This window comes from Plecotus auritus, assembly GCF_963455305.1.
Source record: "Plecotus auritus genome assembly, chromosome: 1".
NCBI classification, from domain to species: Eukaryota; Metazoa; Chordata; class Mammalia; order Chiroptera; family Vespertilionidae; genus Plecotus; species Plecotus auritus.
The window spans coordinates 91,922,407-91,936,921 of NC_137770.1; the positions used below are offsets into that span (position 1 = coordinate 91,922,407).

Sequence of the window (14,515 nt, forward strand, 5' to 3'; positions counted from 1 at the left end):
CTGATCAATGTTTCTCTCTCATCAATGTTTCTAACTCTCTATCCCTCTCCCTTCCTCTCTGTAAAAAAATCAATAAAAAAAAATATATAAAAAAAGTCCTTTTTCAAAAAGCTCTCATGTCAAGACAAATGAAAACGAAATTTTAATATACCAATGATGTAGAAAATCTGGTCATGTCTGGCCTTGGAAGGAATAGAAACTCTATGACCCAAAAAGTTTACTTAATTTAAAAATCTTTAAAACCCTCACATTTAAAAAAAAATCCACACAAAAAAACCCCTCACATTTCATTTAATAAAAAACTTCTTTGCCGAAACCGGTTTGGCTCAGTGGATAGAGCGTCGGCCTGCGGACTCAAGGGTCCCAGGTTCGATTCCGGTCAAGGGCATGTACCTTGGTTGCGGGCACATCCCCAGTAGGGGGCGTGCAGGAGGCAGCTGATCGATGTTTCTCTCTCATCGATGTTTCTAACTCTCTATCTTTCTCCCTTCCTCTCTGTATAAAAATCAATAAAATATATTTAAAAAAAACAAAAACAAAAAAAAAACCAAACTTCTTTATAGGTAATGAAAGAAGTAGATAAAATATGAAAACCATTTTTCCATTTATTCTAGAAACTCACTATACCTTTGAAAGATACTTTACTTTAAAAATAAAGTTCCAGGAATGAAAAAAAAAAGGGGGTTTAACTTCATAAATGTAAAAATCTCATTTATCTTTGACATTAAATATTTGCCATTCTGTTACCTTTGAGAATACTTTTCTAATACCTTGAAATTCTTGAGACTAGGGGGAGGGAATGACCCCTCAGTACAGTTGTAGATACCACATGGGTCTTTTAAAAATTCTGTGAAAGAACTAGACTTCTCTTGCAATTTCTACAATTCTAAAGTCAGCTTATAATGGAATTCTAGACTTAACAATTAAATTTGCAATTTTATAAAATGTATACAAGTTTACTCAGTTATATCAAGACTATCACTAACACCTAATACAGCCACAGAGAGCTGACAGGCAGCGAGGCACAGTTCAAGAAAAACGCTGTAGGGTTGGAAGCTTGGAAACTCTTCTACTGACCTAAAATAAGATGGAATCTATCAGAGTAGACATCCTCAGGGGACTTTGCTATAGCCCCAGAGGATGATCCCTGACACATGGAAGTTGGTGTTACAGGCCTGGAGAGATTGGATGCTCCTTCATCTGGGTCAGCAACGACAAAGCCTGTGCTTGTAAGCCACAGTGCTGTAGCGTGGAGGATAAGTGCCCACGAATTGTTATAATGCAATTTTGCATTTTCACTAGTCTCTGCTGTATAGAAAGCACCACCTACAAAAAAGGGGGAGCAAACAGTTTCAGGAGGAATAATAAAGCTATGAAATACTACTTCATACCCATCAGATTGTTAAAAATTAAGTATAACATATAATGGTGGGGAGATATAGTGAAACAGAAACATCCTATGTTTCTTTTAATTTTTTTTTTCATCTATCTGTCCTATTTTCCCAATACCATTTATTGAGTAGACGAAGCATGTCAAACTCAAAGGCTAATATAGGCCAAATAAACAAGGTGTAAATTCATGTGGGCTGCAAAAAACCCCAAAAAAGCCTCAATTCTCACAAAAACGTAGGTTTTGAATAGTATATATATAAAAAAAGAACAAGAGCAATAATAAAATTAATGTTTTCTTCTTGACACTTGGCATCTTTCCTATTTCGGGGGAAATCTTTTTCGCTGTGATTACTTTCAAAACTGACCCACAGTGAATGTCAGTTATTCTGGATCTGACAGGAGACTTATTTCCCTTCATAACTGTAAATAACTGCTCACACTGTTATATTGGCTGGGTCACAAAAATATTTGTTGTGGACTGCGTGCGGCCCGTGGGGCCTTGAGTTTGACATGCTTGAAGTACACGGTCTTTACCCCACTGTATGTTCTTGCCTTCTTTATCAAATATTAATGACCATATACACATGTGTTTATTTCTGGGCTCTCTAGTCTGTTCTATTGATATATATATGCCTGTTTTTATGCCAGAACCATGCTGTTTGATTACTTTGGCCTTGTAGTTTAGTTTGATATCAGGTAGTGTGATTAAAAAAAAAAGCTGGCATAAAAACAGAAACATGTTGTTGTTTCATGTAATGTAAATAGTTATAACCACTTTGGAGACCAATTTGCCAGTATCTTGAGAGTTGAGATCTGCATGCCTCATGACCTAGTCAATCAACTTCAGTGTGTCTAACCTGAGGCAACTCTTACATGCTCATTCTATGAATGAAAATTATTCTGAGAAAAATATTTCAGATAAACATTACTTGCTAAGTAAAGGAAAAGTGTTGAGAAGTTACTGTCACTCTAGGAATTATGTAAACATTTTACCCTCTTACCTTCAATAGGAAGTTGGGAGGCGAATTCTGAAGGCAGAGTTAGGAGAGCAAAATCCTGCAGCGCAGCAAGCCAGAGCCTACTTAGTGTGCCCAGGTCTGTGTGGACCAAGTCAAGCAGTCCAGGTGATGAGTCTGACCCATTTCTAACACTCTCTTCTGGACAGGAGGTAGTCTTCAGAGGTTGTTTGTTGTTTTTATGTCTTTCTACAGCGATTATGTAGACCTGTTAAAAATTAATTTGTGAATAGGAAGATCTTGTGCCTGTTTAAAAGGTACTATTTTATCTTGCTGAGGAGGCAGACTTACCTTTGAGTATACTGGACCTGAAATGGGTTGCAATAACAAAAGTTATACATGTGTAACCATATAACAGTACACAAAAATGGGGTAGAGAGATCCAATGAGAAACATCAGGAGAACACCGGTCCCCAACTGGCGCAAACACACGGATTCAGAGGAGCTCTACACTCCCTCATGGAGAGGTCAGATTTCGCCTGGGATAAGGAGAGAGAGAACTACATAACCAGACATCTGGAGAAGAGAGACCATGGGGAGACAAAGAAACAGCCTGCATATGAAAGAAAAGAAGGCATTACCAGAAAAGGAAGTAAACGAAATGGAGGCAAGCAACCTTCCAGAGAAAGAATTCAGAGAAATGGTCATAAGGTGGCTGAAAAGAATGGAAGACAAATTCGACAATATGAGTAAGAACCAAGAGGAAATGAAGAAGAACCAAGAAGAAATGAAAAATGACATCGCTACTGTAAAGAACTCAATAGAAAGCATCAAGAGTAGACTAGAAGAAGCAGAGGACCACATCAGTGAGCTAGAAGACAAGATGGGAAAAAATACCCAAGAAGAGCAGCTTCTAGAAAAAAAAATTAAAAAGCAGGAGGAGAGCCTAAGGGAACTTTGGGACAACATGAACCAAAACAACATCCACATAATAGGGGTTCCAGAAGGAAAGGAAACTGAGCAAGGAATAGAAAACCTCTTTGAAGAAATAATGAAAGAAAACTTCCCTGATATAGGGAAGAAAAAACCCACACAAATCCAAGAAGTTCACAGAGTCCCAAGCAAAATGAACCCCAAAAGACCGATGCCACAGCACATTATAATTAAATTGGCAAACACCAACGACAAAGTAAGAATCTTAAAAGCGGCAAGAGAGAGACAGAAAGTTACATACAAAGGAACCCCCATCAGACTAGCAACTGATTTCTCAACAGAAACTTATCAGGCCAGAAGGGAATGGAATGAAATATACAAAGTCATGCAAAGGAAGGGTCTGAATCCAAGAATACTGTACCCAGCTAGGCTATCAATCAAAATTGAAGGTGAAATCAGGAGCTTCACAGACAAAAAAGAACTAAGGGAATTCATTAACACCAAACCAGCAATGCAAGAAATGTGAAAGGGTCTGCTGTAAAAAAAAGAAATAGGAAGCGAAGAAGGAACACAGGGGTAAAGAATAAAAATGGTGACAAATAAGTACCTATCAATAATAACTTTAAATGTAAATGGATTAAATGCCCCAATCAATAGACATAGGGTAACGGATTGGATAAGAAAACAAGACCCATATATCTGCTGTCTACAAGAAACCCACCTCAGAAAAAAAGACGCACACAGACTGAGGGTGAAGGGATGGAAAAAGGTTTTCCAGGTGAATGGAAATGAAAAAAAAGCTGGGGTAGCAATACTTATATCTGACAAATTAGATCTCAAAGTGAAGGACGTAACAAGAGATAAGGAAGGCCACTTCATAATACTAAAGGGAGCAATCCAACAAGAAGAAATAACTATGGTAAACATATATGCACCCAATACAGGAGCACCCAAATACATAAAAAATCTCCTGGAGGATATCAAGGGAGAGATTGACAGCAATACAATCATAGTAGGAGACTTTAATACCCCACTATCACCATTGGACAAATCCTCTAAACAAAAAATCAGCAAAGAAACATCAACCCTAAATGACTCACTAGACCAGATGGAATTAATTGACATCTTCAGAACATTTCACCCCAAAGCCACAGAATATACATTCTTCTCAAGTGCACATGGGACATTTTCAAAGACAGACCATATGTTGGGTCATAGGCAAAGTCTCTTCAAATTCAAGAAGATAGAAATCATATCAAGCATCTTCTCAGACCACAGTGGCATAAAACTGGAAATCAACTACAATAAAAACAATCCAAAGAAATCAAACACATGGAGACTAAACAGCATGCTATTAAACAATGACTGGGTTACCAGAGAGATCAAGGAAGAAATAAAAAACAGCATGGCAACAAACAACAATGAAAACACAACAATCCAAAATCTATGGGACACAGTGAAAGCAGTCTTGAGAGGGAAGTTCATAGCTCTACAAGCATACTGCAAAAAACAAGAAACAATGGTAATAAATTACCTAACGCTACAACTCAAAGAGTTGGAAAAAGAGCAACAAGAAAATCCAAGTGTAAGCAGAAGGAAGGAAATAATAAAGATCAGAGCGGAGATAAACGACAGAGACCAAAGAAACAATACAAAAGATCAACAAAACCAAGAGCTGGTTCTTTGAAAGGATAAACAAGATTGATGAACCTCTAGCCAGGCTCACCAAGAAGCAAAGAGAGAGGACCCAAATAAACAAAATCAGAAATGAAAGAGGTGAAATAACAACAGATCCCGCCGAAATACAAAGGATTGTTAAAAAATACTATGAACAACTCTATTCCAACAAACTGGACAACTTAGAGGAAATGGACATATTCCTAGAAAAATATAACCTTCCAAAACTCAATCAGGAAGAATCTAAACAGCTCAATATGCCAGATATACGGAAGAAATTGAAGCAGCCATCAAAAAGCTTCTGGCAAACAAAAGCCCGGGGCCAAACAGCTTCACAGGAGAGTTTTACCAAACATTCAAGGAAGAACTAAAACCTATCCTACTCAGATATTCCAAAAAATTCAAGAGGAAGGAACACTTCCAAGCTCTTTCTATGAAGCCAGCATCACCCTAATACCAAAACCAGATAAAGACAACACAATGAAAGAGAATTACAGGCCAATATCCCTCATGAACGTAGATGCCAAAATCCTCAACAAAATTCTAGCAAATCAGATCCAGCAGTATATCAGAAAGATCATACACCATGACCAAGTAGGATTTATCCCAGGAATGCAAGGATGGTACAATATCCGCAAATCAATTAACGTGATACATCACATAAACAAATTGAGAGATAAAAATCACATAGTCATATCAATTGATGCAGAAAAAGCATTTGACAAAATCCAACACCCTTTCTTGATAAAACTCTCAACAAGGTGGGAATAGAAGGATCACAGCTAATATCATACTCAATGGGCAAAAACTAAAACCATTTCCCCTAAGAACAGGAACAAGACAGGGATGCCCACTCTCACCATTCCTGTTTGACATAGTACTGGAAGTATTAGCCATTGCAATTAGACAAGAAGAAGAAATAAAAGGCATCCAAACTGGAAAAGAAGAAGTAAAGCTGTCCTTATTTGCAGATGACATGATATTGTACATAAAAAACCCAAAAGACTCCATCAAAAAACTAACAGACTTAATAAATGAATTCGGCAATGTAGCAGGATACAAAATTCACGCCAAGAAATTTATGGCATTTCTATACACCAATAGTGAACTTACAGAAAGAGAGACTAAAAAAGCAATCCCATTTACCACCGTACCAAAAAAAATTAAGATACCTAGGAATAAACTTAACTAAGGAGGTAAAACACCTATACGCGGAAAACTACAGGACACTGAAAAAAGAGATAGAGGAAGACGTAAACAGATGGAAGAACATACCATGTTCATGGATTGGTAGAATCAACATCATTAAAATGTCCATACTACCCAAAGCAATCTATAGATTCAATGCACTCCCCATTAAAATACCAACGGCATATTTCACAGACCTAGAAAGAACTCTCCAAAAATTCATCTGGAATAAAAAAAGACCCCAAATAGCCACAGCAATCCTGAGAAAGAAGAATAAAGTAGGAGGGATCTCAATACCAGATTTCAAGCTGTATTACAAAGCCACTGTTCTCAAAACAGCCTGGTACTGGCACAAGAACATATATATAGACCAATGGAATAGAATAGAGAATCCAGATATTGATCCAAACCACTATGCGCAATTAATATTTGACAAAGGAGGCATGAACATACAATGGAGTCAAGACAGTCTCTTCAATAAATGTTGTTGGGAAAATTGGACAGATACATGCAAAAAAATGAAACTAGACAACCAATTTACACCATACACAAAAATAAACTCAAAATGAATACAGGACTTAAACATAGGACGGTAAACCATAAAAATACTAGAGGAATCCACAGGCAGCAAAATCTCAGACATATGCCAAAAGAACTTCTTCACTGATACTGCCCCTAGGGCAATGGAAGCCAGAGAGAAAATAAACAAACGGGACTACATCAAAATAAAAAGCTTTTGCACAGCAAAAGAAACCATCAACAAAACAACAAGAAAGCCCACTGTATGGGAGAACATATTTGCAAATATTATCACTGATAAAGGTTTAATCTCCAACTTCTACAGGCAGCTTATACAACTTGATCCAATAAAAAAATGAGCAACGGACCTAAATAGAATCTTTTCAAAAGAAGACAGAAGGAAGGCCAAGAAACACATGAAAACATGCTCAAAGTCACTAATTATCTGAGAGATGCAAATCAAAACGACAATGCAATGCCATCTCACACCTGTCAGAATGGCTATCATCAACAAATCAACAAACCACAAGTGTTGGCGAGGATGCGGAGAAAAAGGAACCCTCGTGCACTGCTGGTGGGAATGTAGACTGGTGCAGCCACTGTGGAGAACAGTATGGAGTTTCCTCAAAAAACTGAAAATGGAACTCCCATTTGACCCAGTAATCCCACTCCTAGGAATATATCCTAAGAAACTAGAAAAACCAATCAGAAAGGATATATGCACCCCTATGTTCATAGCAGCACAATTTACAATAGCTAAGATTTGGAAACAGCCTGGGTGCCCGTCAGCAGATGACTGGATCAGAAAACTATGGTACATCTACACAATGAAATACTATGCTGCCATAAAAAAGAAGGAATTCTTACCATTTGTAGCAACCTGGATGGAATTGGAGAACATTACGCTAAGTGAAATAAACCAGTCAATGAAAGAAAAATACCACATGATCTCACTCATTTGTGGATAATAAAAAAGATTATAAACTGATGAACAAAAAGATAGATACAGAGGCAGTAAAGCATCAAACAGACTGTCAAATTACAGCGGGAAGGTTAGGGAGAGGTGGGGGAAATAAGAGATCAACCGAAGGACTTACATGCATGCATATAAGAATAACCAACGGATGCAAAACATTGGGGGGTGAGGGCATGTATGGGAGTGGGGTGGCGGGGGGGCAATGGTAAGATATGTACACATATAATACCTTAATAAAAAAAAAAAAGGCTGAAGTAAAAAAAAAAAAACCCCAAAAAATCAGGGATAAAAATCCGTGGTAAACATGCTGCCACTCTGTACTTTCACAATCATGATAGCTGTAACTAAATGATCTCAGCACTCTTTCTCACTAAGCCTTATTATGGCCTTACAATCCATCTCAACATAAGATTTCAGGTGGCTATCTCTAAACCGCAGTAGACTGAAATACTAAAAGTATTTTCTTTCAAAGTTACCACTAAATCATGACAAGAAGTTTTACATACATAAACTTAACATGGACTGTTTATAGGACTACTAGAGGCCCGATACACGAAATTGGTGCAAGAGTATGCCTTCCTTCCCCAGGCTGCCGGCACCAGCTTCCCTCTGGCACCCAGGACCTGGGTTTCCCTCCGGCCCCGGCTTCATCTGGAAGGACGTCCAGTCTAATTAGCATATTACCCTTTTGTTATTATAGACTAGAGGCCTGGTGCATGAAAATTCGTGCACTCAGGGGGGGGGGAGCGGGTCCCTCAGCCTGGCCTGCACCCTCTCACAATCCAGGACTCCTCAGGTAGGGTCCCTAGGCCTGGCCTGAGATCAGGGCCTATCAGGGCTTTCCTTCCCTGGGCTGCAGGTAGCTGGCCCCACACCTGCCGCTGCCACTGCTTGCCACCTGTGCAGCACTGCCCCGCCCCCTCCCCTGCCACCGGTGGCCTCCCTCTGCAGGCAACAGGCTGGGATGCAATGACTTGGCTGGCCTGGGCCCCCTTCTTTCTTTGCTGGGGGGCAAGGCCAGCCCTGCGAGGGGCCGTCTGCCTACCTGATCATCCCTTACCACTCTGCCTGCCTGCCTGATTGCCCCTAACCGCTTGCTTGGGGGCATGGCCAGCCCGGCAAGGGGCCGTCTGCCTACCTGATCTCCCCTAACCACTTGCCTGCCTACCTGATCACCCCTAACTGCTGGTCTACCTACTTGATCACCCCTAACCACTCTGCCTGCCTGCCTGATTGTCACTATCCACTTGCTTGGGGACAGGGCCAGCACTGACTTCCGGTTGGTAAGCCTCTGGTCATTACTGGTTGTTATGATGCAGGGTTTTTATATATTAGGTTAGGATGTTAAAGTATTCAACATAGTACACAAACTGATTGTACTACCTCTTTATCTACAGATCTAAGATCTAGTAATCTGAAAAAAATGTAAATTTCTGGAAAACTAATCTGGTGGCAAAACTGACTGAACTTATGTGAGGCTATTCATCCAACACAGTGTGACATTCAAACATTTTATTACAGATATAGTAATGTGTTTGATTATAGATTCCATATTGCCCCACACTTCCCAGATGAATACATGGAATATGTAATATATTACTTTTTGAAAATCCCCCAAATCTGAATTCCAACTATTATCTGGAGTCAAGGATTTCAGATAGCAGATTATGAATCTCCTTTATGCAGAATCTGTTGGTCAGTCATTATCTTTACTGAGGAGAGAATAGGAGGAGGTAATGGGCTTAAGCGGGAGCACAGAGATTCAAATTATTATAAAGAACACTATATAAGAGGAGAATTATCTGTAAAATAGGTTATGGAGACTAGAGCTAAAAGCACTTATTTATTTAAATCTTTATTGTTGAAAGTATTACATATGTCCCCATTTTCCCCCCATTGACCCCTTCTAGCCGCCCCCCCAACCTCGCCCCACCCCAGGCCTTCACCACCCTATTGTCTGTGTCTATGGGTTATGCATATATGCATACAAGTTCTTTGGTTGATTTCTTCCCTCCCACCCACCCACCCTGCCTTCCCTCTGAGATTCAACAGTTTGTTCCATGTTAGAAACATATATTTAAATGTTTAAATATCTGCTTAAACATTTCCATTTAAAAGCACAAAGAGCTGATTGTTAAAGATAGATCCTGCTTACTAAATCTAGGCAGAATTACTTCTTTTTAAAAAAATATGTTTTTATTAATTTCAGAAAGGAAGGGAGAGACAGAAACATTAACATGAGAGAGAATCATCGGTAGGCTGCCTCCTGCATGATAGAGCCCCAAACCTGGGCAAGTGCCCTAAGCAGGAATCAAACTAACCTCCTGGTTTACAGGTTGACGTGCAACTACTGAGCTACAGCAGCTGGACCAGAACTACTTTCCTTTTAAAAATACATTTTTATTGGTTTCAGAGAGGAAAGGAGAGGGAGACAGAGATAGAAACATCAATGATGAGAATCATTAATTGGCTGCCTCCTGCATGCCCCCATACTGGGGATTGAGACTCAACCCGGGCATGTGCCCTTGACCAGAATCAAACCCGGGACCCTTCAGTTTGTAGGCGAAGCTCTATCCACTGAGCCAAACCAGCTAAGGCCAGAACTACTTCTTAATCAAGATTTATGAACCCTAGCCCTGGCCAGGTCGCTCAGTTGGTTAAAGCATCCTTGTGAAATGTCAAGGTTGCAGGTCTGATTCCTGGTCAGGGCATACACAAGAATTAACCAATGAATTAATAAATAAGTGGAACAACAAATCGATGTTTCTCTCTCTAAAAAACTGTTGGTTTCATTAATTAAAAAAGATTTGTTAAAACTAAATAATGAAAAAAAAATCTATAATCTTCAGGTTTTAATTAGTTAGTTATATTAGCTATACTGGAGGAAACCCTTTCTTTCATATTGATTTTTTCTTTCAGTTGTAATGTAAAACTATACACATTCATTAAAATGATATATGAACTCAGATTGGCCAAGTTTGGTAACTGCTAAAGCTGGTTGATGGGTATAAGTAGGTTCATTACACTATTATAACCACTTTCATATCTGCTTAAACATTTCCATAGTAAATTTAAAAAAATAGAGTTTTCTCCCTAATTAGAAAAGTTAAGCATTTTTTTTGTATAAGATTTCTTAATCTTAGAAAAGGAAATTACTTATTATTTAATATTCAAAAGTCACCTATAAAACAGCATACAAAATTAAAGTATGTGTTATAGAATTAATAGAACATACAAGCAAACCCACATTTCTAGTAGTTCAGATTTCAATAAAAATTAATTTTCATTGGGTATCATAAAGTCTGTCTGGCTCAAGACTGACTGCCCCTGCTGACAGCAGCAGATAACAGACAATGAAGAACACTTTAGAATGCTTGGCCAAAATATCAATTAATATACAATAAATTATATGTTGAAAGTCTTTTGTTAACTTTAAAAAAGGACTTATTTGTGTTTTAAAAAATTAATTTCAATTTATGGCCTAAGCTGTTTATTAACAACTTCCAAAATTCCCATTACAAATTAACAAGTACTAACCTCTGCCCAGGCTTTTAGCACAGCTAAGATCTCCATGGTAGAAGCACTTTCATTATATAAGTGACTTAGAGCTTCTTTTCCAGCCTGTATTTTTGTTAATGATGAAACAAGCAAATGATGAACTCTTCGGAGATCATTAAGGTCACTTACAACTCCACTTGCTATCCAGGCACTGCAAACCTGGTTTTTAAGAAAATAAGAAGTTACATTTAAAAATTATAAATATGTTCCTATAAGTTCAACAGAACTCACCCAAATCTTAGGAATCTAGTCAATGAAATTACCTTGCTATCAAGAAACCCAATGAGAAGCTGCTTATAATGATACTTAAAAGCCAGCATTTCAAAAGGAAATGAAGTCTAAGGTTGAAGCAAGGACACCAGTACTAATCAGTACATAGAATCAAAGAGATTCAGAAGGTACCACTTTCATAAATGTTTGGATTAACATTTAAATTAAATCTTCAGTCCTGATTATTTCATCTTATTATTATTATTATTTTTTTAAAATATATTTTATTGATATTTTACAGAGAGGAAGGGAGAGGGATAGAGAGCTAGAAACATCGATGAGAGAGAAACATCGATCAGCTGCCTCCTGCACACCTCCTACTGGGGATGTGCCCGCAACCAAGGTACGTGCCCTTGACCGGAATCGAACCTGGGACCCTTCAGTCCACAGGCCGACGCTCTATCCACTGAGCCAAACCGGTTTCGGCTCATCTTATTATTTTAAAATTTGAGATTGTGCCCTAACTGGTTTGGCTCAGTGGATAGAGCGTCGGCCTGCGGACTGAAGGGTCCCAGGTTCGATTCCGGTCAAGGGCATGTACCTTGGTTGTGGGCACATCCCCAGTAGGGGGTGTTGCAGGAGGCAGCTGATCGATGTTACTCTCTCATTGATGTTTCTAGCTCTCTGTCCCTCTCCCTTCCTCTCTGTAAAAAATCAATAAAATATATTTAAAAAAAAAAAATTTGAGATTGTGCCTGGTGTGGCTCAGTGGTTGAGCATTGACCTATGAACCAGGAGGTCACAGTTTGATTCCTGCTCAGGGCACTTGCAGCTCAGTCCCCAGTGGGGGGCATGCAGGAGGCAGCCGATCAATGATTATCCCTCATCATTGATGTTTCTGTCTGTCTCTCCCTCTCCCTTCCTCTCTGAAATCAATAAAAATATATATTTAAAAAAACCACACTGAATTGTGTGGTTACTTAATGTAACTTTCTTAAAAGATAAAGCATCTAACACTAAAACCCCAAAGAAGGTTTTGATTCTTTTGAAAATAAGATATTAAAAATTTCTTTAAAAAATTTAAAATATAAACATAATTAATAATTTTCCAATGCAAAAAGTTTACTCAATTATCAGGGATGTTTATAGTTTTCTAAGGTGTCATGGTATTTATCTTCTTCTAGAGTAAATGTTACCTTTCCATCTATTTAATCACTTCCTGCCCCATTTCACAAAATTTCAAGTGACTTACAGCAGAAACACATATAATAAAGTGATTGAAAAATTAAAGACTCAGTACAGCCCTGACCTTAGTTGGTTGAGTGTTGTCTGTAGACCCAAAGGTTGCCAGTTCGATTCCGGTCAGGACACATGCCTGGGTTATGGGCTCAAACCCCAGTAAGGGGTGCGCAGGAGGCAGCCAATCAAATATTTCTCTTTCTCATGGATGTTTCTCTCTCTCTCTCCTTTCCTCCCTCTCTCAAATCAATTAAAAAAAACCAAACCCTCTGGTTTGAAAAAAAAGAGGCTCAGTACAACATTGAAACAATTCAGGCACTCAAACGCTTCCTAAATACAACTGAATAAAATAAAGTTGAAAGACCTGACTAAAACCAATCTGTTATGTTTATAATTAACTCAATTCAAGCTAGTTCTGCTTTTAATAATTTCAGGTCATGCAGGGCTGGATTTTGAGTGTTTGACAGCCACTCCAAGAAAAATACCTGTTTAGAATGGTATATTATATGGGACTTTGATATGTAAAAAAGCATTCAATCTCACTTGAAATACAAATCTAAACTAGTATATTGATATACCCTTTTCACTCCATCACATACACAAAAATCTAAATGTTTGACAACTCACAAAATTGCTCAGACTATGGACAAAATTGCTCAGACAATAATGCTTGCATACATTACTGTTAGGAGATGAAATTGGTAAACCCCTATAATATACGCTTTAACTCAGCAATTCAATTTTGGAGTTTATTTTACAGATAAGATTGCACCAAGTCAAATGACCTGTGCAGAAGGCCATTCACTCTAGCACTATTTGAAATAGCAAACCATTAAAAAACCCATTTATTTGTCACCCATAAATTATGACTTATCCATATACTGGATTACCATGCAGCTACACGAAAGGGAGAGGAAGGTCTCTAAATTTAAAAAGTAAAGGAGAAGGAACAGCTGAGATTAAGTAACAGAAAACTATAATATAGAACCCCGGTATCAAATAATAGCTAGAGAATTGCTTCTGAAGAGAGCGTTTTATTTGTTAAGCTTTGTCTTTTTAGGCATTTACCTGACATGCTTTGGCAGTGACATCAGGTGCTGTCTCTGAAGTGAAGGCTGGTCGAAGTGCTGCTCCTACCTGGCAAGAAATTATATGACATATCAAGGTCAGTAAGACAGCACAAGCGTCCTCTTTTTAATGTTATTAAAATTATTTGTTTATAGCAGGTATTATGAAGAACACTTGCTGTTTTTCTACCTGGTATATTGTCCTTTGCTTTTACCTAATAGCATCCCAATTTTCCTTTCCGGAACCTTCTCTCTCCCCAAATCTTAGCCCATGTTGTGCTATGGAGTGACAGCACTGCCTGGCTCCAGAGACCCATCCTGGGACAATGAAAGTTCCCCTTAAGACTTGCTGGGAGTACTGGGAAAGCACAATCTTTATAAGATTCTAGTTGCTTCTTAGAGAACCATCTTGATAGAACTTGGAGAGAGCAAATTTGAGAATAAAGCCAGTGTGGAACCAAGCAGAGCCAAATACAATTTCTGAAAACAATTTTCCTTTTCTGCTGAGTTGTATTTATTCTATCATTTGCAGTTTTAAGAGGACTACAAATACAACAGAGCTCCCCTTAATTAAGTTGAATTATAATATTTTATATTAATACGATAGTTCTATGTACTATCACTCCCTTCCTTTGCTTTCTTCTCAAGCATACATTGGCATCACCAGCTAGGAAGACATGAAGAGAGATTGCTAACTAACTGGTGAACTGCTCTGGTCGTCCTAACTGCTAGCTGTCAGGAACTGTCTCTGGCCCTAGCTGGTGTGGCTCAGTTGGCTGAGTGTCCTCCTGTGCATCGAA

At 38.4% G+C, this 14,515-nt stretch overlaps 1 protein-coding gene across 7 annotated transcripts in view; it reads right to left on the reverse strand.

Moving 5' to 3' along the window:
• The window catches only part of HEATR5A (HEAT repeat containing 5A), a 123,889-nt gene that overhangs the window by 15,680 nt on the left and 93,694 nt on the right, over window positions 1-14,515 (reverse strand). For 6 of the 7 annotated variants that reach the window (XM_080643164.1, XM_080643163.1, XM_080643161.1 and 3 more), the window contains 4 exons: window positions 13,717-13,785; window positions 11,179-11,358; window positions 2,394-2,616; window positions 1,078-1,326 (listed from right to left, as the gene is read on the reverse strand). In XM_080643164.1, coding sequence (XP_080499290.1) covers window positions 1,078-1,326; window positions 2,394-2,616; window positions 11,179-11,358; window positions 13,717-13,785 — 721 coding nt within the window. The remainder of the gene's footprint in view (window positions 1-1,077; window positions 1,327-2,393; window positions 2,617-11,178; window positions 11,359-13,716; window positions 13,786-14,515) is intronic. The other variant, XM_080643166.1, reaches the window with a different exon arrangement.